Source organism: Lacerta agilis, chromosome 2 (genome assembly GCF_009819535.1).
Source record: "Lacerta agilis isolate rLacAgi1 chromosome 2, rLacAgi1.pri, whole genome shotgun sequence".
NCBI classification, from domain to species: domain Eukaryota; kingdom Metazoa; phylum Chordata; class Lepidosauria; order Squamata; family Lacertidae; genus Lacerta; species Lacerta agilis.
In genome coordinates this window covers 114,884,143-114,907,370 of record NC_046313.1, presented here as the reverse complement: position 1 = coordinate 114,907,370, position 23,228 = coordinate 114,884,143, and the positions used below count along the sequence as shown (strand labels likewise).

At 47.3% G+C, this 23,228-nt stretch overlaps 2 protein-coding genes across 3 annotated transcripts; one reads left to right on the top strand and one right to left on the bottom strand.

Annotated features, from left to right (window-relative positions):
- Positions 1 to 630: 630 nt before the first annotated feature.
- Positions 631 to 19,681, bottom strand: LOC117042652 (zinc finger and SCAN domain-containing protein 2-like). Of its 2 annotated transcripts, none has more exons than XM_033142229.1 (4): positions 19,547 to 19,681; positions 4,743 to 5,780; positions 4,463 to 4,535; positions 631 to 2,458 (listed from the first exon to the last, which is right to left on the bottom strand). In XM_033142229.1, the coding sequence occupies exons 2-4, from the start codon at positions 5,562 to 5,564 to the stop codon at positions 1,047 to 1,049; spliced, it is 2,307 nt and encodes a 768-aa protein (XP_032998120.1). In that variant the 5' UTR covers positions 5,565 to 5,780; positions 19,547 to 19,681; the 3' UTR covers positions 631 to 1,046. The 2 variants fall into 2 exon arrangements, with proteins under 2 accessions (XP_032998120.1, XP_032998119.1); XM_033142228.1 differs by lacking the exon at positions 19,547 to 19,681 and adding an exon at positions 7,125 to 7,158.
- LOC117042691 (zinc finger protein 883-like) lies at positions 14,233 to 18,242 on the top strand. The gene has a single exon (XM_033142294.1). The coding sequence runs from the start codon at positions 14,375 to 14,377 to the stop codon at positions 16,202 to 16,204; it is 1,830 nt and encodes a 609-aa protein (XP_032998185.1). The 5' UTR covers positions 14,233 to 14,374; the 3' UTR covers positions 16,205 to 18,242.
- Positions 19,682 to 23,228: the final 3,547 nt, after the last annotated feature.

Genomic DNA, 23,228 nt, shown 5'->3' with positions numbered 1-23,228 from the left:
GAAATCAGCCCTGAGTGCTCACTGGAAGGATAGATCCTGAAGTTGAGGCTCCAGTACTTTGGCCACCTCATGAGAAGAGAAGACTCCCTGGAAAAGACCCTGATGTTGGGAAAGATGGAGGGCACAAGGAGAAGGGGATGACAGAGGATGAGATGGTTGGACAGTGTTCTCGAAGCTACTAACATGAGTTTGGCCAAACTGCGAGGGGCAGTGAAGGATAGGCGTGCCTGGCGTGCTCTGGTCCATGGGGTCACGAAGAGTCGGACACGACTGAACGACTGAACAACAACAATGGAAAATGAAGGCTTTTTATAAGGGAAATAGCAATTATGAGTTCCTCTTCCATTTATCCTTCCCCAAAGGCAGAGCTGTACCTGTCTGCCACCTAGCTCAATTCAAAGGGTCTTGGGTTCTGCCGTACGAAGCCCGAAGCAGTTTTGGACCCAGTTGCCTGAGGAGGACCCCTCTCCCCATACCATGGGGCCCAGTGTTTTCCAAACTTGGATTTCCAGCTGTTTTTGGACTACAACTCCCATCATCCCGAGCTGGCAGGACCGGTGGTCAGGGAAGATAGGAACTGTAGTCCGAAAACAGCTGGAGACCCAAGTTTGGAAAACCCTGATCATGAGGTCTGCTGTAAAAGCTCTAGTGATCACACACCCAAACCTCCATCCTTCATCCAGGCAAGCAAGAGGCATCCACAGAGCTCAAGGAAATACCCCAGTGATGCAAAACACACAAAGACACAAACACGCTCTTCCCTTTTTCTCCTCCTCCAATTATCTCTTCTTTGTTTTTCCTCTTTAATTTCCCTTTGTATTTTTAGGGCTGATCCAGTTAATTGTGCATTACTTATTTATACAATGTGGTACGGCATGTTTCGCACCATAAGCTTTTCATTTTCTTTTGCATTTTTCTAAATTTGGAAAGGAAAAAAAAAAAGTCCCGGAAATATCCAGTCTAAATTATTTAAACACCACCTTCTGGAGAAGGATCATTTGGAAGATCTGCACGTCGGCATAAGTTCTCTCTGTGCTCATTGGGATTCACTCTATTTTCCCATGTGCGGTTTCTTTCATATTAGTTAAAGCGCGTGTGACTGCCAAAGTTCTTTCCATGCTCCGAGCGCCGATACGGTTCCTCCCTCTGTGGGTTTCCTGGTGAGAAGTAACACCCGTTTTCCGACTGAAGCTCTTTCCGCACTCTGGGCATTTATAGGGTTTCTCCCCAGTGTGGATTCTTTGATGGTTAGTGAGGCTGGTGTTCCGACTGAAGCTCTTTCCGCACTCGGAGCACGTGTACGGTTTCTCCCCGGTGTGGATTCTCAGGTGGGACCTAAGATTGGTGCTCCGACTGAAGTCCTTCCCGCACTCCGAGCACTTAAACGGCTTCTCCCCTGTGTGGATTCTCTGATGTCTCTTAAGACTGATGTTGTGGCTGAAGCTCCTTCCGCACTCCGAGCACTTAAACGGCTTCTCGCCTGTGTGTATTTTCTGATGTGACGTAAGGTGATGCTTATGACCGAATCTCTTCCCACATACTGGGCACGTATAACGTTCCTCTCCTGTGTGGCTTCTCTGATGAATACCAAGGGTGATGCTGTGACGGTAGCTCTTTCCACACTGCAGACATTTATACAGTTTCCCCTCTGTGTGGATTTCCTTATGAGCCCGAAGATTCGAGCTCCTGCTGAACCTCTTTCCACACAGGATGCACACGTACGGCTTCTCCCCTGTGTGGCTTCTCTGATGCAGAGTAAGGCTTGTCCTCCTACTGAAGCTTTTCCCACACTCCGAACACGTATACGGCTTCTCTCCCATATGGATCCTTAGATGTGATTTAAGGCTTTTGCTCCTGCTAAAGATCTTCCCGCACTCTGAGCATTTGAAGGGTTTCACCCCCGTGTGGATTTTCTGATGCAACGTCAGACTTTTGCTCCGGATGAAGCTCTTGCCGCACGCTGAGCATCGGAAGAGTTTCTCCGCCGTGTGGATTCGCCGATGGGAAACGAGGTTTGAGCTGCATCGGAAGGTCCTTCCACACTCTGAGCACGCAAAGGGTTTCTCGCTTGTGTGTATTCTCTGATGAATGGTAAGCTGTACCCTTTGCCTGAAGCTCTTTCCACAGTCCGAGCATTTATAAGGTTTCTCCCCTGTGTGGATTCTTTGGTGGATAACGTAGCTTTTGCGGCTACTGAAGCTCTCCCCACAGTCGGCGCATTTAAACGGCTTCTCCCCAGCGTGCATTCCTCTGTCTGCTCTAAGGCGCAACCTACTAGCTAAACTTTTTGCACACAGAGGGAATTCAGTCTTGTCGTTTCCGACGCAATGTTCTTCTTTGATCTGAACTTCATGCACATCGTCTCCTTCGGGAGCGACAAGTTTTGTCCTCCACGCCCGCTTTGCCTCAGTTTCCTCTTTCAGCGTTTTGCCATCTTGATCGCTTTCTCCGCCAACACCTGCAGGAGAAGAGGGAGATACGAGAAATGGAGCCTCAATTAATGGAACAGGAGAAACTCCCCAAGAGGAAAGGTTGCAGCGTGAGGTAGAAATCCTATTAAACCCATTATGAGGCTAGAGTGAAAGACAACTGCAGATAAGGTGCAAGGAGGGCTCTGCACATACTGCAGCTCATACCAAGAACAAACTTACCAAGAACAAACTTAGTTGGTCTCTAAGGACCCAGGTGGCACTGTGGGTTAAACCACAGAGCCTAGGGCTTGCTGATCAAAAGGTCGGCAGTTCAAATCCCTGCCACAGGGTGAGCTCCCATTGCTCGGTCCCAGCTCCTGCCCACCTAGCAGTTCGAAAGCACGTCAAAGTGCAAGTAGATAAATAGGGACTGCTCCAGTGGGAAGGTAAACGGCGTTTCCGTGCGCTGCTCTGGTTCGCCAGAAGCGGCTTTGTCATGCTGGCCACATGACCCGGAAGCTGTCTGCGGACAAACGCCGGCTCCCTCGGCCTATAGAGCGAGATGAGCGCCGCAGCCCCAGAGTCGGACACGACTGGACCTGATGGTCAGGGGTCCCGTTACCTTTACCTTTAAGGTGCTACTGGAAGGAATTTTTTATTTTATTTTGTTTTGACTATGGCAGACCAACACAGCTACCTACCTGTAACTGCAAAAATGTGGTTTGAGTAAGATGGATTAGAGAGGTTGGGACAATGAGGTGGCAGGACCTGCTTGGCCAGAGGATGAAATTGTCATGGCTAAAGTCTTTGAGGGAAGAAACTGGAAAATGCTGGAAGATTCTAGTTCATTCTAGAAGGTTCATTTCTCTCTCTCTTACTTTTGTCTGTGCCTCGCATGTTTGCAGTTTTTTCTCTGAAGTTTTTTGTTGTTGTAATGAAGCCTTTTCGCCTTTAGTAAAAGTTTTTCTTTTACTGATGGACCTTTGACCGTGTGTATTATTACTACACGACACCTCCATTCCAAATACAGCGGTAACTCGTTGTTTAAGAACAATCCGGTTTAAGAACGATTTGGTTTACAAACTCTGCAAAACCAGAAATACGTGTTTTGGTTTGAGAACTTTAACTCGGTCTAAGAATGGAATGCGAACGGTGGAAGGGCACTGCCGGCGGTAGGCCTCATTAGGGAAAGCGCGCCTCGATTTAAGAACGGTTTCGGTTTAAGAACGGACTTCCGGGACGGATTAAGTACGTAAACCCAGGTACCACTGTATGAGCTTCTGGGACTCTGCTATTCATCAAGACATGGAGTGCCTAGGAATTTTAGGATCCAATCTGTCAGAAACAGCCATGGTGATGTGCACTTTCCTATATAGTTTGAGTTCTAACAGAGAGCAATCACATACTCTCTGGACTCTGCCCTCTAACGGATTACCACATTAAGTCTAATTGTGAATTTGGTGTGAGCTTCTGTGTTGAACCCCAAAGCAAATTTTCTCTCGCAAGGGTTTTGGAGGAAATCAAGTAAGAGGTGACAAGACTGAAGTCTATAAAATTATGCACGGAATAATAATAATAATAATAATAATAATAATAATAATATCTCATGTCAATGAGATAAACAACTACCTTAAATTCAGAAGACATCTGAAGGCAGGCCTGTTCAGGGAAGTTTTTAATGTGTGATATTTTAAATGTATTTTAATCTCTGTTGGAAGCCGCCCAGAGTGGATGGGGAAACCCGGCCAGATGGGCAGGGTACAAATAAATAATAATAATAATAATAATAATAATAATAATTATTATTATTATTATTATTACTACTACTCCATCCATTGGGCCTGAGTTTTTCCTCAAGGGACCATGCCTCCTGCAATACTTTCAGACATTGTGATATATTGGTATATCAGGTTGTATCGCAATGCTGAAAACCAGATATCGCCAAGCCCCATCTGACACACAGATATTTTGATCATATTTTCCTGTAAACTCACAACAAAACCCCTCACTTCTCCCTCCAGTCACGATTCAAGTGCGAAGAAAATTTCTACCTGAAGTCACCCTGTTTTCCTGATTTTCTCCTTCGGTGACGCAAGCAGCCGCCTCTGCAATGGTCCTCAGTCCCTGAAAGAGGAGGAGAAAACACTTTTCCTATTCAGCCCCTGCAGAGCAAGAGAGAACACGTTCACTTCTCAGCTGGGAGTATCCCTTGCACGAAACTCCAGGGAGCCACAATTGTTCATTGGGTGATCCAGGAGTCGTGTTCTTAAGCAAAATGGCCACATTTTTAACCCCTTTGTCGACTCTGGACCCCCCAAATGCTTCTCTCACCTGCCGTCCTGCTTTCTCCGCCTCTTGGTGCCTCAGGAGAAATTCCTCTGCCAGGGTCACGGCCTGGATGCAGCTCTCTGAGCCTCGCTCCTTCATCCAGCTCCCCATTTCCAAGGGCAGCACAGCCAGGAACTGCTCCAGGATCACCAGGTCCACAACCTGCTCCTTGGTGTGCTTCTCTGGCCTCAGCCACTGATGGCAAAGCTCCCTCAGGAGACCGTAGACCTCGCGAGGGCCCTGGGCGTCCCAGTAGCATTGCTGCCTGAAGAGCCGGCGATGAGCCTCTGAGCTGGTGACCTCCTCCGTCTTGATCTCCTTCGCTTGCCCGATATTTCCCCGGCTGGCGGCGTCTGGTCTGGAAGTGGCTGGCTGGGCTGATCCTGGAGGGAGACTGGTCCTGCTCTCTCCTGCTCCAGCCCACTGGCTGGGAACGGCTGCTCCCTCAAAGGAGGACCCAGAAGGCTTCACCTCACCCCATGCCCCATCCCCTGGGAGTTGTGGGCTTCCTTCTCCCCCAGAGTGCGGGGCCTGCACAGTCCGGAGGAACTCCTGCCACTGGGCTTCCCACTGCCGGGACGACAGCTCCTCTTCCGGCTCCTCTTTGATGCGCCGTGACTCCGTCCAGCTCAAACAAGGCCCCTCCGTCCTATTCTGGAGGGCAGGAGAGGAGCTTCCTGCCTCTTCCAGTTCCATCTCTGGTGCCAGCCTTGCCAATTCCGCCCGCTCCATTTTAATTCCTGTCTCCGCACCGACCTCTGGTGCCGACTGGAGCTGGAGACCCAGGGAGGCTGCTGGGATTTCTGCTCCCTGCTCTGCAGTCATTTTCACTTACAAGATGTCCCTCAGTCGTCTTCTGTGTAGGGGACAAAAAGTTTCCCCTGTAAATTTGTGGGTCAGCACAAGAATGAAGTTCCTGGGAACATGTGACAGAGTGTTGCCTCTCAGTCAGCGGCACAGCTACTGTTCAAGTCTCTGGCCAAAGAAGGGTCACATGGAAGCTGAAGTCTTTCCCCAACTTCTGGCAAAAGCTTATTTACACTGAAAGAAATGGGAATCAAAACAGACAAAAGTGAGGCAACTGATGGAACAGGGTGCTTTGGAGGCCCCATCTGCACTAAACATTTAAAGTGGGGTGAAACCGCTTTAAAAAGACAGCATTCCCCCAAATTATACCGGGAGTTGTAGTTTGTCAAGGGGGCTGAGTGTTGCTAGGAAGCCCCTATTCCAGGCACCCCCAAACTCGGCCTTCCAGATGTTTTGGGACTACAACTCCCATCATCCCTAGCTAACAGGACCAGTGGCCAGGGATGATGGGAATTGTAGTCCCAAAACATCTGGAGGGCCAAGTTTGGGGGTGCCTGCCCTATTCCCTTCACACAGCTACAATTCCCAGTGTGGCTTAAGAAGCAATCCTTCATTCCAGGGAATTCTGCAGGGGGGAAAGTAAGATTCCAGACACTGACTGACATCAGTTCTCCCAAAGTTCCTGGCAAGGGTGTTTCCCCAAAAACCAAGGACATTCTGCATGCAAGTGCTCTCACCACTGATTTATAGTGCCTTTCCGTAACGATTAAGTAAGATTCTCGTCCTCATGGTTCTGTGAAGAGCTATTTAAATAAACAGGAATTATCATTATCCCAAAATGGTCTCTCTGCTGCGGGATCATTGGCTCTCCAAGGCTTTCAGGCAGGGGACAATCACAGCCTTACCTGGAGATCCCAGGCGACCTTCTCCACGCAGAGCAGCTGCTCTGCCACCAAGCCACGGCCCTTCTCTTAAACAACCCTTAAGATATCTTTTGCATATGAGCAACTGGGGTGTGTGTGTGAGAATGCTGGTGCACCCACAGGTAAGCGGGCGCTTGGGACTGTCACACCGACAGGCAAGCAGCTCTCCAGGATTTCGGACAGGGCCCGCTCCCAGATGCCCAGGATTGAACTCAAGAAGTTCGGCATGCACTCCTTCCCTCCCCTCAAAGAAAGATCCCGGTCCTCATGAACGAAGAGAGCTGCCTCTCGCCGAATCAGACCAATGCTACAAAATGCAGGGGGTTTGCGGGCTTCTTGGCAGCGGCTTCCCTCCCCGCTCGTAGAGCTGGAAGGCAACCCTGAGGGTCATCCAGTCCGACCCCATCTCAACACGCAGGTTCCCCCATCCAATGTGAAACCACAGCGGACCCTGCTTAGCTTTTGCAAATGTATTTGAGGTTTTGTTGCTCCCTGCAGCAGAAGTCGGGCTGCTTCTCCCTCTTGCACTGGGTCCTTCCACTTCTCAGCCACCTCCACACACACACCCACACACACACCCATTCCCGCTCGGCCTGGCCATGGCCTCCCAAGGAAGACCATGCTTGTCACCCCACCTTACACCTTTCTAACTCACAGGGATGGGTCTCCCATTATTTCACCAATCACTGGGGAACACAAAAGAGAACGGACAGGAAAGTGCCCTGCCCGGGGATGTCCCCCATGGGGTGCTCACTTCCTCCTTCCTCTCTAGGAATGCGAGCTCTGTGGCTTTAACCGTTAAAGGGCCAAACTGGGCCAGGAGTTCCCTGCTTTTCCCCAGTTCGATGCCATCATGCCCTCCAACATTTCTCCGATGAAAATAGGGACGTCCTAAGGAAAAGAGGTCAAATCAGGCTGGCTTCTGTAAATCTGGGACTGTCCCTGGAAAATAGGGACACTTGGAGGGTCTGCAAGACAAGCAGGGTATCCCTACCCCCCTCCCCGAGCACCCTTGGGTAACGCAGTGGTTAGTGTGCAGGATTTAGGCCCTGGGGGAACCAGGTTCAAATCCCCAGTCACAATGAAGCTCCCTGGGTGACCTTGGGGGGAGTAAGGTCACTGTAGCTCTCTCTGCCTCACAGGGTCGTGAGCCCCACAGGGAAACCCCAAGGAAGGAACCCCCAGATGGAAGGAACCCCCAAGGGTCATCTGGACAAACCCCTTGCAATGCAGGAATCTCAACTACAGCACCCATGACAAATGAGCTGGGATAGCTCAGTTGGTAGAGCGCGGTTGTGGGTTCAAGCTCCACCTTGGGCGAAAGATTCCAGCATCGCAGCAGGTTGGACTAGATGACCCCAGGCACCCTTTTCCAACTGCAATCGTAGGATTCTGGGATTCCTTTGAGGTTTTGAAGCAGAGGCTCATAGAATCATAGAATGGGAGAGTTGGAAGGGACCCCCAAGGGTCATCTAGACCAACCCCTGCAATGCAGGAATATTTCGCCCCGAGGTGGGGCTCGAACCCACAGCCCTGAGATTAAGTCTACAGTACTGCTCTACCGACTGAGCTATCTAAGGTCATTTGTCATGGATGCTTTAGTTCAGATTCCTGCATTGCGTGGGGTTGGTCTAGATGACCCTCTGGACCCCTTCCAACTCCACGATTCCTATGACTGGGGCCTTAGAGGCAAAGCATCTCCTTTGTATGCACGGAAGGCCACAGCTTCAATCCCTCCAAGCAGCACTGCAAAAAAAAGTCTCCCATCCCTGAAACCATCGCGAGCCGCTGCCAGCCCGTGTCGGCAATCCTGAGCTAGATGGAGCAAAGCTCTGACACGCAGCTTCCAATATCTCTCCTTCCCTTGGAGGGTATGCAGCCTCTTTGTCTGAACGTGGGGGGGGGCTGCCTCCTTAAAGGGTTAAACAAAGCGAGCCCGGAGTCCTAGAGGGGCGCCCGAGAAATCCATTTCCGGTTGCGAACGCCCCTCTCAACCTCCTCTCTAACCTCCCCCCCCAATACACCTTTCCTGGAAGCTGGAGCCCCGTCTGAACGTCGGAAGGCACCTGCAGGTTCTGCATCCTCAGTGTCTGGGGAGGGATCTGGTGAGTCTGGCTCCGGGTGCAAAAAAAGGAGGGGCTGCAATGCCCCCAAAAGCTCCAGGCTTTGCAGAAAGGAAGGGGGGGACATGCAACCTGGGGAGTACTATTTATTATTTTTAATTTATTAAATTTATATACCGCCTTCATCGAAAGATCTCAGGGTGGTTCACCACATAAGCTAATGAAGGGCGCCCAGCCACCTTCCCTCTGTGCAGCAGCAGAACCTGATATTGCCTCTCCTTTCACTGCACACAAGGTCCTTCCTCCTCCTTGTCTCCTGTTTTTGCTATTTCATAGAATCTTAGACTTGGAAGGGACCCCCCAAGGGTCCTCTAGTCGAACCCCCTGCAATGCATCAGCTCAAGCATCCATGACAGATGGCCATCCAAACTCTGCTTAAAAACCTCCGAGGAAGGAGAGTCCACCTCCTCCCGAGAGAGACCGTTCCACTGCTGAACAGATCTTACTTTATTCGATTTATATACCTCTCTTTATCCAAATATCCCAGGGTGGGTTGAAACCTTAAGCACGTAATTTACTACTACTACTACTACTACTAATAATAATAATAATAATAATAATAATACTGATAATAATGTAGTAACAACAATAACAAATGGGGCTGGTGATGGTTGTTCTTGGTCAAACAACAACAACAAATGGGGCTGGTGATGGTTGTTCTTGGTCAAAGCAGCTGTCGGGTGCCAGATTGAGGGCTGCCCTAAAGGCAGCTGTGGGTGGGCTGGGAGAGCTCTGCATGGCGTGCAGAAAGTGGATAGAGAAAAGCCCCCCCACCCAATTCTCATAATGCCAGAACTTGGGGACGTTCAAGGATGCTGAGCGTTTTTTGCCCAAGTGTAGTACTTTGCATTTCTCCCTGTTAAAATTCATCTTGTTTGCTTTGGCCCTGTTCTCTAATCTGTTAAGGTCATTTTGAAGTGTGATTCTGGCCTCTGGGGTATTACCGGTAGCCACCCCTCCCAATTTGGTGTCATCTGCAAACTTGATCAGGATGCCCTCAAGCCCATCATCCAAGACTTGGTGGGATGAGTCTCATGATTGGAATGTAGTAATAGAGGGATACAATCTATTTCAGAGAAATAGACCAAACAGGAAAGGAAGAGGAGTAGCGTTATATGTCAGGGATATGTATACCTGTGAAGAGATCCAGGATTTGAAACTCCAAAGCCAAGTTGAGAGTGTTGTTGTTGTTCAGTCGTTCAGTCGTGTCCGACTCTTCGTGACCCCATGGACCAGAGCACGCCAGGCACGCCTATCCTTCACTGCTTCTCACAGTTTGGCCAAGTTGAGAGTATCTGGGTCAAAATTAAGGGAGAGAAAAATAACAGTGATCTCATTGTGGGAGTTTACTATAGACCCCCAAGCCAAACTGAGGACACAGATGATGCCTTCCTGGAACTGATGGCCAAGCATTCAAAAGGAAGTGAGATAGTAGTAATGGGGGATTTCAACTACCCTGATATTTGTTGGATGTCAAACTCAGCCAAGAGCATAAGGTCTTATTAAAATTTTGCTCTTCCTGATTTCTGATTCTTCCGGTCATTTTAGCCATTTCGGAATAATCCATCGACTTAAGTCTGCCATTCTTCTCTGGTGGGGACTTCGTTCCATCTCTTTCTGGTACGTCAAATCGAAGCCTGGGGTGAGCAACAGACACCAGGTGGATGTTTTGAAGTCCAAAGTGACCTTACCCAACTGTTCCAAGGCTTTTAAAAAAAAAATCTTGCTTTTTAAAGATTTGACTTTTGTGGGACAGAAAGAGGCAAAAATATCAGAATCTCCAGTTGTTGTTGTTGTTGTTGTTGTTGTTCATTTCCTGGCTGGCATAAAGAGGAAGAGCTGTTTGTCCGGGATTGTGACAAAGAGGAGAGTTCAGCGAAGAGGATAATTTGTCAGGTAGCTCCTTAGATGTGTGGGGAGACAGTCTGTTGTCTGGAAACTATAGGGCTCCCTATAGAGTTCCCTCCCACCGTTGTGGGAGAATGGCAGAGTTTTGGTTCTCCAGAAAACCAAGGACCAGCCGCGAAGGTTTCTACTAACTTGCGGCTCACATAGTAAAAATGTGTTTTTGTAGACGTACCCTGTTGTAAATCGTGGTGCGTTTATGGGAATACTGGTTTTTCGTAATGTAGAAGGACAAAAGAACAAATTCAATTCTTTTCCCAAACTGCAAGTTCGGAGATGAAGGCGGAAAACCCTGATGGCCTTGTTTATGTATCATGTCCAACCATAGTTAAAGAATGGTTTAACGTTAATGTGAGCATTGCTAGGTGCAAGTTGCTGAAATTTGCAGGTGCTTCACTTTTCCCTTCCTGGTATTGAGCTGCCAGGAGCTAAGCTGCCTTAGCATCAGGGGCGTAGCTAGGTAAATTGGTACCTGGGGGCAAAAAAAAAATTGTCACCCCCCGCCCCCAGGCATGGGAAGGTCAGGTGGTACCCGGTGCAGAAAATTTCTTGTCAACCCCCCCATTGATTCCCCCCCCCCGCAAAAATGGTTTTACGTTATTTCATATTTTCTTACAAAGGAATAATAACAAGTAATAATAATAATAAAACTTTTATTTATATCCCGCCCTCCCCGGCCAAAGTTGGGCTCAGGGTGGCTAACACCAGATACATAACATTGGTATAAAATCAAACAATAATTAAATTACCTCCTAAAAACCTCTCAAAGTCTAATTAGATGGCTTTCCACAGGGTTGGGAACAGTAAGTGCTCCACTGAACTGAAATTTCAGCCTTCATGACATAGGAAAACAGCCAAGTGAACAGCTATTTTGGTGGAGGAGGGTCAAGATATTAACCGATATGCATGAAATTTCATATATAGCTATATAATCCCTAGTATAGTAAGATAAGACCTTCGGAGCAGGCATTTTAAAAAAAATAAAAAAAATTCAAAAACATTTTTTCAAAAACATTTTTTTTTTTTTACAAAAAAACATTTTCTTGCTAATTTGTCACCCCCTCCATTATGGAACCCGGGGCGGCCTGCCCCCCTTGCTACGCCCCTGCTTAGCGTTATATCCAAACCCTGGTTTTATGGTTTGTTTGCCTCCAAACAAATCACGAGTTTTGCCCTGACACTTCTTCCTGTGGAGCTTCCTATCTTGGCGGTATGTAGGACTGAAGTTTTACGATTCTCATTCTTCCTTTTTCTCAACCCGCTCCCGCAAAGATGACAGGAACATGGCAGAGATCACGGCACAGCATATCCAAGAGGAAAGCCCAGTGTTCGAAGAAATTTTCATGGCTTCCACCGGACGACCCCACGCAAGCCTGTCCCTCCAGAATGCGGTTGATGAATGTGAGTTCCGTTCAAAATTGGATAGAGCTCCATTCTAAATTTGTTTGTTTTAAAGCACATCTAAACTGCTCTGTGTTTTAAAGATCCCTAAATGGCATTCAAAAATATGATGAAAACAATAGAACAGTATCCTAAAAAAAGAATACGAGTTTTGCACGCCATAATACGTTGATAATAATATCTAGAATGAGACACATAAGGGAATATATAGATGGATAGTATATTATATGACAGATTGATGCATTTGCTAGATGGTGGTATTGTATTGTATGGTGAGGAAAAGTAAGAAATGTTAAAACGTAGAGGGAAATGATATACAAATGACGGGGAGCCATTGTTTTTATTTTTCATTTTTCATTTTTGTTGTTTTTGGGGGGGTTATTGGTTATCTTTTTTGTGATTGTGTTTGTGTTGTATGATTTGCATTTTCTTTGTTGTATATCTGTGTGTGAATGTATTCTTTTGAAATATTTTGAAATAAAGATTATTCATTAATTTTTTAAAAAAATATCTTCTTTTAAATGTTTTAGTTGTTTTTTTTTAAATAATTCTTATTAGTTTTTAATTACAATAATCCAATAATATTATAGCAATGCCAAATTATAATACAGTTACTAATACCAATCATTCAGATGGCAAATTATAAAATTTAGGTGCTCCCCCCCCCCCCCCCGTGCTGGAATTGATGGTTTGATGATTTACTTTATTTCTGTGTTCCAAAACCTTATTAATTTCAACTACACTTCTGTCAAAATAACGATCCCTTATGCAACAACTGCAGTATTAATGACTTCCATTCATATTGACACATAAAGTGATGTATAAATCTACAGGTGAAGCATTGAAACTATATCCTTCTTCTTCCTTTGTGCCCGTGATGTTTCTTCCTGTCCTTGTAAAATATTATGTCTATCTTTTCCCAGTTGTTGCTGTCCTCCATCAGGCCTTGGGCGGAGCTAACATCCCATTGTTGTTAGAGATTTCTCCATTGCTCCGCCCCTTGCTTCGTTGTTTTGCAACTTTTAACAGCAGCTGCAAAAATCACGTCCCAACAAATATCCTGCTTTCGCCATTTCCCCTCTCGGCCTGGGAAGGAGAGTGATCTGTGGAACTTCAAATAACCCAGTAATCACCTTCTAAACCAGCATCGCAAAGTGATTTACACAGTTAAAAAGTCATTACAGTTTCTGAGTTTTTAATCTTGTATATCAGGGGTGACCAACTCCCAAGAGACTGTGATCTACTCACAGAGTGAAAAACTGGCCATGATCTACCCCCTTTTGGGGGCTTCAAAGTTGTAGGGTTTTTTATGGGGGAGGAAAGCCCCATTTCTTTGGGGTGTAGGGCAATAATGTTGAGCTTTTTATAGAGGAGCCAAAGTTGTTGAGCTTCTTTGGGGGGTACCAGTGATCTACCACAGGCGCAGGGGTGTAGGAAAGAGGGGCAGGGGGCGGTCCGCCCCGGGTTCCAGGGGAGGGGGGTGACACTTTGGTTGGCCCCCTGCACTCCGCCCCGCCGAGCCGGCCCCGAATGGGGGGCATGCCTCCTTTCCCCCCTTCCAGCAGCTTTTTTTCTGTGCGAGGGGTGGGCCAGCGAGGAGGGGGCGTCATGCCAACGACAAGCGTGACACCCCCTCCTCGCTGGTCCGCCCCTCGGGCCGGAAAAAAGCCACGGAAAGGAATTTCCACCTTTCAGCGGCATCCACGTGCACCGTGACATCACGACGCACGCGTTTTGCCCCTCCCCCGGGGGGGGTGCCTCTGCGCCGCCGCCGCCCCCGGCAGCGCAGAGGCTTGCTACGCCCCTGCACAGTCGTCCAGGGATCTACACGATCTGCCTGTTGGACGTGCCTGGTGTATATCACTTTGAGATGGTGGTTTAGAAGATGATTAATAAATGAGTGTTAATAATAACTAAAATAATAATAGTTCCAGGTAGGTAGCTGTGTTGGTCTGCCATAGTCAAAAAAAAATTCATTCCAGCAGCACCATAGAGACCAGCTAAGCCACCTTTCTGAGTAATACCCCCCCACCCTCTCACTATATATAAGGGTCTGGTGACTTCTGTTTCAGTGTATCTGAAGAAGTCTGCATGCACACAAAAGCTCATACCAAGAACAAACTTAGCTGGTCTCTAAGGTGCTACTGGAAGGATTTTATTTATTTTTTTATTTTGTTTTAAAATAATAATAATACCAACAGCAGGCCAGATGTCTGAAGAATGCCAAGGTCTGAAGCTGTTCACTAGGTAGGGTTTACTGTTGGTTTACCGGGAGAGGCAAGGTGGTAGTAAGTTTGGGGCAGCTATTGTATTCTGTAATTGGCTTCTCTTCTTTTCCCTCACATCACATTTCTCTTTTATTTCAGCAGGGCGTGTGTGGAAGAGAGAAAGCGATGAGGAAGCCCATCAGGCGTTGGAGGAAACCATTACATTTCCAGCTGTGGTCGAGAACCTTGGGAATCAAGACAGGATAAAGATGCAGGCGGGAAACGAGGCAGATCAGGATTGGGGTGAAACTCTTGGTTGTCTGAACAGCGGTTTCTTTGATATCGCAGCCCATCCTGGAAAACATAAAGGAGGAAGAAGGAACGATTGCCCGGCGTATTCGGAAAGCTTTAACGATGCGCCAGGCCTTCAAATGCGTTGGAAAACCCAGACAGGAGACAAACCGTATAAATGCCTGGACTGTGGAAAGAGCTTCAAGCGCAACTCGGAGCTTATTCGACATAAAAGGATCCACACTGGAGAGAAACCTTTCAAATGCCTGGAGTGTGGGAAAAGCTTCACTCAGAGCAGAAACCTTACTTCACATCAGAGGAGCCACACGGGAGAGAAGCCTTATAAATGCCTGGAGTGTGGAAAGTGTTTCAGCCAGGCCGGGATTCTGACTTCACATCAGAGAAGCCACACCGGGGAGAAACCGTACCAGTGCCTGGAGTGTGGAAAGTGCTTCAGTCAGAGCGGGATCCTTACTGCGCACCAGGGAATGCACACAGGGCAGAAGCCATTCAAGTGTCTGGAGTGCGGGAAAAGCTTTCGCCAGCAGATCCACCTCACCTCCCACGAGAGAACGCACACCGGGGAGAAGCCCTTCAAATGTCAGCAGTGCGGGAAGAGCTTCCGCCAGCAGATCCACCTTACTTCCCACGAAAGGACGCACACCGGAGAGAAGCCGTTCAAATGCCGGGAGTGCGGGAAGAGCTTCAGCCAGAGTTCCCACCTTATCAGACACGAAAGGATCCACACCGGGGAGAAGCCATTTAACTGCCTGCTGTGCGGAAAGAGCTTTGGCCACAGCGCGGAACTGATTCGGCACGAAAGGACTCACACAGGGGAAAAGCCCTTCAGGTGCCAGGTTTGCGGGAAGAGCTTCAGCCGGAGCTCGGAACTCATCCGACACGAGAGAACCCACACGGGAGAGAAACCGTTCAAATGCCTGGAGTGCGGGAAGGAATTCAGCGACAGCACCAACCTCATCAGGCACCAAGTCAGCCACACGGGAGAGAGACCGTATAAGTGTCCGGTGTGTGGCAAGAGCTTCAGCCAGAGCAGGAGCCTGACTTCACACCAGAGAACCCACACAGGGGAGAAGCCGTATCAGTGCCTCGAGTGCGGGAAGTGCTTCAGCCAGAGCGGGATCCTTACTGCGCACCAAGGGATGCACACAGGGCAGAAGCCCTTCAAGTGTCCCGAGTGCGGGAAGAGGTTTCGCCAGCTCATCCACCTCACCTCCCACAAGCGGATCCACACCGGGGAGAAGCCCTTCAAATGCCTGGAGTGCGGCCGGAGCTTTCGCCAGCACATACACCTCACCTGCCACGAGAGGACGCACACCGGGGAGAAGCCCTTCAAGTGCGTGGAATGCGGCAAGAGCTTCAGCCACAACTCCATCCTTATTTCTCACGTGAGAACCCACACGGGGGACAAACCCTTTAAATGCCTGGAGTGCGGGAAGAGCTTCACTTGGAGCACTCTCCTTATTAGACACGAGAGAACCCACACGGCGGAGAAGCCTTTCAAATGCCAGCAGTGCGGGAAAAGCTTTCGCGAGAGCTCACTGCTCAACAAACACCAGAGAAGCCACACTGGGGAGAAGCCATTCAAGTGCTTGGAGTGCGGAAAGAACTTCACTTCGAGCACGCTCCTTATAAGACACCAGCGGGTTCACACAGAGAACCATTTCAGCGCTTGGGGTTTTGAAAGAGCTTCTTCGGCCAGCGCTCAGAACTTACTAGACACCCAAGAATTCAAGGAAGAGATGATCCACTGCAACGATGAAAACAGTGGAGCGGTTGTCATGCAATAAGCCTTTTTGTCGGGCTCCAGGAATTATTCACATTGTGGGAATTTATATGTACTGCAGCTTCTGCAACAGATCAATTCGCAGCTAATCAGAGGGAGAAATCATGAAAACGATTGTAGCAAAGAAAGAGCTTCTGGAATTGCAGAGATTATAATGAGTTTTCGCCTGCACAATCATGAAATCTGGCAATTTTTCCAGGCACTACAGACGTCCTTATTCCTTGAAGGCGTACAGCAGAGGGAAGAAGGTCTCCTAATCTTACGTTGTCGTTTTTTTTAAGCGTGTATATTTCCTATTGTGCAATCTAAGAAATAATACTTTCATGTTAGGCCACCACCAAGCAAACTTCTGTGATGTATGAACACTGCTGTGTTCCTCTGCTGCCTGTCGTTGTATGGAAGTCACTCCCATATCTCTGGTCCTTTGTCTTCCACACATCCCTTTTTTAAAAATACTGTTTTTGCTAGGTGGTTCTGTGCATCATTTGAGGAGCTGGTCACCCTTCAGGTATAAGAATGTGTGACAGAAGAGGAGACTTATTCACCTCTTGCGGGGGAAATGGCAGGTGGATGCATCACCTTTAAGACTAATAGTTTTACTGTCGGCTGAACTTTTGTCAGGAAAGGCTGACTTGTGGCTGACATGTGAGGTGGACATAGAAGGGGTTGCATGTGCAGACCAAATCCTAGTCAGCATGTGTTTTGCTAGATGTATCTCAACGGATAGAAAAATACCCTTCCGGAAATTTCTGTCATGTGACAACAAGAATAAAAACTGTTTTGGTTAATTTTTGTTATGGAAGGCCCCATAAATGGAGGGTGAAAATCCTGAGGGGAATTTCTGTCATGTGACAACAAGAATAAAAACTGTCTTGGTTAATTTGTGTTATGAAAGGCCCCATAAATGGAGGGTGAAAATCCTGAGGGGAATTTCTGTCACGTGACAACAAGAATAAAAACTGTTTTGGTTAATTTGTGTTATGGAAGGCCCCATAAATGGAGGGTGAAAATCCTGAGGGGAATTTCTGTCATTTATAGGGTGAAATGTCTGGGAGAATATGGATGTATGGCAACAGTGTCAATTTTTTTGCAAAAAATAGCACAAAAACTCTTTCAGCAAAATTTTGGGCAAAACTAAAAAAGCTCAACAACTTTGGCAAAAAAACAAACACACACCAACATTAGCAACTTTTGTTTCTGGATTTTCGCCTTTTGAAATGTGGAATCCCTAGTCACGTAACAAAAAGTATAGAAACTCTCGGTGGCTCTGTCTTATGGAGAGTAAAAATCCTGAGAGGAATTTCTGTCGTGTGACCAAAAAAAAAAAGAATAGAAGCCATCTTATGACTGTGCCCTGGAAGCCTCTATCAATGGAGAGGAAAATCCTGAGGGGAATTTCTATCTCATGATAAAAAGAATAAAAACTGTCTTGGGGACTCTCTGTCATAGAAGGCTGAGAGGAGAAACTGGTCAGAAAGCAAGGCAAAAACCTTATTGTCTTTCTCCAGCAATAAGAGAACAGACCTAGGAAATATCCACTCCGCTCAGATAAAACTAAAGTCTTTTGTCATCTGGTGACCAAACTTTGTAATGACCCTATCAACACACAAAAAATATCTTTTTACGCCTTCATAGCAGAGAAGGAGATTTGACAAATATTTGGACAATCACCCACGTAACTCAGTTTGTAAATCCCTCTCCTTCTTCTCTCCTTTAACATATTTTGGTGTCAGGCAGATCTCTTTTTTTGTTCTCCCCAAGCCTATCAATGTCATTCGATATTATTTTACCGTAATGTAACATATTTTATTTTAGTGTCTGGAGATTGATGGCAATTTAGTTATTGCTTTTTAGCTTTTGTAGGGGGGTGTTGAGTCCTGGAGGGGTTGCGAGTGGCTCCCTTGTGCGTTTTTACGCTGGGTTGAGTTTTATTGTTGAAATTGTTGTACCTGCTTGCATTTAAAATTTTGTTTTACACTATTACTGTATGTTGGCTTGAAAAAAATGTTATCGGGCAACTAATAAGTGGGAAGAATAAATAAATAAGTAAACAGATAACTGGCCGTTGTACACTTCTCTCCTGGGCAGCCTGTGAAAGGACAGGCTCAATATTCTATTTTTTATTGCCCTTCCTCCCAAAGGAGTCATAGAATCACATCGTCGCGTAGGAGCAACCAAGGTGTCAAATCTGGCCTGGAGTTTCTCAAGATTTTCTACCCACCATCTCAAAGTCCACAAATGGCAGTGGGTGGAGAGGGGGCTTAGTATAATTGACTGGCTTGTGTCAGAAAGTGTGAGAAAAGGGGGGAGGTTGTGTCTGTGTGAGAGAGGGAAGAGAGAGGAAGAGAGAGTGGGGAGAAAGGTGTGTGTGTGAGAGAGAGAGAGAGAATGGAGGAATAAGGCAAGAAAGGAATGTGAGAGAAAAGGAAGGAGATTGTGAGAGAGGGAAGAAAGAGGAAGAGAGGGGGAAGAAAAGAGTGTGTGTGTGTGTGAGAGAGAGAGAGAGAGAGAATGGAGGAATAAGGCAAGAAAGGAATGTGAGAGAAAAGGAAGGAGATTGTGTCCAGGGAAGAAAGAGGAAGAGAGGGGGAAGAAAGGAGTGTGTGTGTGTGTGTGTGAGAGAGAGAGAGAGAATGGAGGAATAAGGCAAGAAAGGAATGTGAGAGAAACGGAAGGAGATTGTGTCCGAGAGAGGGAAGAGGGGGGGAAGAAAGGAGTGTGTGTGTGTGTGAGAGAGAGAGAGAGAGAGAGAGAGAATGGAGGAATAAGGCCAAAAAAGGAATGTGAGAGAAACGGAAGGAGATTGTGTCCGAGAGAGGGAAGAGAGGGGGAAGAAAGGAGTGTGTGTGTGTGTGTGTGAGAGAGAGAGAGAGAGAGAGAGAGAGAATGGAGGAATAAGGCAAGAAAGGAATGTGAGAGAAAGTGAGAGAAAAGGAAGGAGGTTGTGTGTGAGAGAGGGAAGAAAGAGGAAGAGAGAGGGGGAAGAAAGGAGTGTGTATGTGTGTGTGAGAGAGAGAGAAAGAAAGAGAATGAGAATGGAGGAATAAGGCAAGAAAGGAATGTGAGAGAAAGTGAGAGAAAAGGAAGGAGATTGTGTCCAAGAGAGGGAAGAAAGAGGACGAGAGAGGGGGAAGAAGATCAATGCAGCTGAGTGGGGCCCCTGTTCTGCAGCCCACTTGCATGGATCAGCACCACCACCCCATGCTTATCGTTTTGAGAGGGGAGGTAGGAAGGGGGATTCTCTTTCATTGAATGGTAGAGTTGCAAGGGACCCCTCATCCAGTCCAGCCCCCTGCAATGCGGCAATCAATGGAGGTCTCCCATCCAATTTGAAACCATACAGGACCCTGCTTAGCTTTGCAAACGTGCCAGTAGTTTTATTGCTGCGCCACTTCCCCCCCAAATGCATCCTCCTGCACCCTCCATCACCTTTGCCTCTTGGATCCAGGCCTCCACTCCACCCATCAGCCTCACCAAAAAATGTCACCAGGCCTGTTCCCCTCCCTGGAAGACCAAGGAGTGTGCCCCCCCCCATAGTCTCTCCCACCTCTTTCAAAACTTCCTGCCTCTCTAGGAACAAGAGCTCAGTCCATTTAACCATTGGATGGCTGAGCTGCAGGAGCCTTCTCCCCCCCCCCTCTGTGTGTGTTTTAATTCTGCTTGGTTTAAGAACATGAGAAGATCTCTGCTGAGATCAGATCAGGCCAGCCCAGTGGCCCATCTAGTCCAGCATTCTGGTCCCAGGTGGCTAGCCAGATGCCTCAATGGGAAGCCCAAAAGCAGGTTCTGAGTGCGACAGCACGCCCTATCCTGTGGTCTCCAGCACCTGGTGTTCAGAAGCAGCATTTACTGCCTCCGACAGGGAGGTAGAACATATCTGAATTTGTACCTGGATAGCTCTTTCCTCCACGAACTTGTCTACTTCTCTAATCCATACTTGCCTCTTGCGAGAGTTCCATAGTTTAACTATGTACTGCACAAATCTTGAGTGGGAGAGGAACTCAAGGGTCATCCAGTCCAACCCCCTGAAATGCAGGAATCTCAATTGAAGGCATCCATGGCAGATGGCCATCCAACCTCTGCTTAAAAACCTCCAAGAAAGGAGTCTTCACCGCTTACCGAGGGAGTCTGTTCCACTGCCGAACATTTTTTTAATGTCAGAAACCTCTTCCTGGTGTTTAGTCGGAATCTCCTTTCTTGTAACTTGAAGTCATGGGTTCAAGTCCTTACCTACTCCCCCCCCCCCCGGCCAGGAGAAAACAAGCGTGCTTCATCTTCCATGGGACTGCCCTTCAGATCAGAAGATGCCTATCCTATCTCCTCTCTCAGTCTCCTCTTTTCCAGGCTAAACAGACCCAGTTCTGGGCGCCACAATTTAAGAAGGATGCTGAGAAGCTGGAAGGTGTACAGACGGGAGGAACCAAGATGATGAAGGGTCTGAAAACCAAGCCTTAGGAGAAATGCTTGAAGGAGCTGGGTATGTTTAGCCTGGAAAAGAGGCGACTGAGAGGATACACGATTCTATGATTCTGTTATTGATGCCGCCTGCTGAGGTCTCCATGCCTTGCCACCCATCTTCTGAGGAACCCATAGTAACATTTAGTGTTGGGGGGGGGGGAGCAATGGCACCCTGTCTGCACCGCTTTACTGGCTGCTGCTGCAGAAGATGCATCTCTTCTTCCTTGTCTTTGACAGCAAAGGCATTCTCTTTGTGGGACCCACATTGTTTGTTGAATTCATTTTGTTCTGTTATGCCTGGAACAGTTTTGACCTGTTTTATTAAATGCGTACAGTGCTTTTTTCTGGGTGGGACGCAGGGGTACGCATACCCCTAAACATTTTGTGAATCTTTGTGCTTTTGTCCATTTACTGTATTTATTTTCCCCAATTCGGACTATAAAATAGTGATTTTCTTGAGTCCAAAGGAGAGTACCCCTAAACATTTTTTTAAAGAGAAAAAGCACTGGTTGTGTATTATATGGTTGTAATCTGCCCTCCCTGTTACCATATGTTGATGGGCAGGGAGGAAACCTTAGGAAATTTTAAAAATAACATTCATTTCCCCTTTCAAACGGGAGTTCCCTGGCAAGAGGGATAGTCTTTTAAGCTACTCTGGTAAATGTAGCTCTGCTAGGGGAAATATGCATAATATTCATTTCCCCCTTTCAAACGAGGAGCAATTAGTTAATAAAATAAACCAGATGCTACATGACCGAAGTTCCTCAAAAAGCAGCAGAGTGCAAGTGCTTAAATAAATGGGACAAAAGTGGCTCCTGAACATGGACAAAGCGCAAACCCGGAATTTCGAAAGCAGTGATTTCTAATGAAGGGGGAATGTCCTGAAAGCAAGTTCTGCTTTTATTTAAACAAATGCAATTGTGTAAAATTCAAGCTCTAAAATGGTAAGAAATCCAGAAAGAGATTGAAAGCAGTGAGCTCTATAGTATGCACAGAAATAATCACTTTCCAACGCAATAGATTGCCTTACATTAAAAAAACTGCCTATTATACATTAGTTACAAAAAAATAATTATAATCAACCCCCCCGCCCCCATCTGCAGAGCTTTCCAAAAATTTCCCAGTTGTTCCATTGCGGGGGTGGGGGTGGGACTGCTTTCAGCTCCCTTCAACGTAACAGCCTTCCCCCAGCAACACTAAAGCCATAAGAAGAAGAGGAGGAGGAGGAGGAGGAGGAGGAGGAGGAGGAGGAGGTCTGGATTTGATATCCCGCAGTCTCAAAGCGGCTAACCTTCTCCTTTCCCTTCCTCCCCCACAACAAACACTCTGTGAGGTGAGTGGGGCTGAGAGACTTCAAAGAAGTGTGAATAGCCCAAGGTCACCCAGGAGCTGCATGTGGAGGAGGGGAGAAACGAACCCGGTTCCCCAGATTACGAGTCTACCACTCTTAACCACTACACCACACTGGCATTTAAATCACTGTGATACCACTTTAAAACAGTCATGGCTTCCTGAAAAGAATTGTGGGAGTATCACAGAGCTGAAGAATTGATGCTTTTGAATTATGGTGCTGGAGGAGACTCTTGAGAGTCCCATGGACTGCAAGAAGATCAAACCTATCCATTCTCAAAGAAATCAGCCCTGAGTGCTCACTAGAAGGACAGATCCTGAAGTTGAGGCTCCAGTACTTTGGCCACCTCATGAGAAGAGAAGACTCCCTAGAAAAGACCCTGATGTTGGGAAAGATGGAGGGCACAAGGAGGAGGGGACGACAGAGGATGAGATGGTTGGACAGTGTTCTCGAAGCGACTGGCAGGAGTTTGGTCAAACTGCGGGAGGCAGTGAAGGATAGGGGTGCCTGGCGTGGTCTGGTCCACGGGGTCACGAGGAGTTGGGCACGACTGAACGACTGAACAACAACAACACAGAGCTACAAATCTCAGAGTTCCCTGGCAAGAGGGATAGCCATTTAAGCCACTCTGGGAAACGTAGCTCTGCTAGGGGAATGGGGCATCTCCTAACAACACTCTATGTGGGGCTACCTTTGAAGGTAACCCGGAAACTACAACTAATCCAGAATGTGGCAGCTAGACTGGTGACTGGGAGCGGCCACCGAGACCATATAATATTGGTCCTGAAAGACCTACATTGGCTCCCAGTACATTTCCAAGCACATTTCAAAGTATTGGTGCTGACCTTTAAAGCCTGAAATGACCTCGGCCCAGTATACCTGAAGGAGTGTTTCCATCCCCATTGTCCAGCTCAGACACAGAGATCCAGCTCCAAGGGTCTTCTGGCAGTTCCCTCCCTGTGAGAAGTGAGGTTACAGGGAACCAGGCAGAGGGCCTTCTTGGTAGTGGCACCTTCCCTGTGGAATGCCCTCCCATCAGATGTCAAGGAGATAAATAACTATCTGATGTTTAGAAGACATCTGAAGGCAGCCCTGTATCAGAAAGATTTTAATCTTTGATTTTTTTTAATTGTCCTTTTGATATTTTGTTGGGAGCTGCCCAGAGAGGCTGTGGATGGGTAGGTTGCTGTTGTTGTTGTTGTTGTTGTTGTTGTTGTTG

What these genes read in the sequence shown, in the direction of transcription:
- LOC117042652 (XM_033142229.1), bottom strand. Translation starts at nt 5,564, where the DNA reads ATGACTGCAGAGCAGGGAGCAGAAATCCCAGCAGCCTCCCTGGGTCTC. An exon ending in CGGAGAAAGCAGGACGGCAG is followed by an intron (nt 4,536 to 4,742) that starts GTGAGAGAAGCA and finishes CTCCTCTTTCAG; the next exon opens with GGACTGAGGACCATTGCAGA. An exon ending in GGAAAACAGGGTGACTTCAG is followed by an intron (nt 2,459 to 4,462) that starts GTAGAAATTTTC and finishes CTTCTCCTGCAG; the next exon opens with GTGTTGGCGGAGAAAGCGAT.
- LOC117042691 (XM_033142294.1), top strand. Translation starts at nt 14,375, where the DNA reads ATGCAGGCGGGAAACGAGGCAGATCAGGATTGGGGTGAAACTCTTGGT.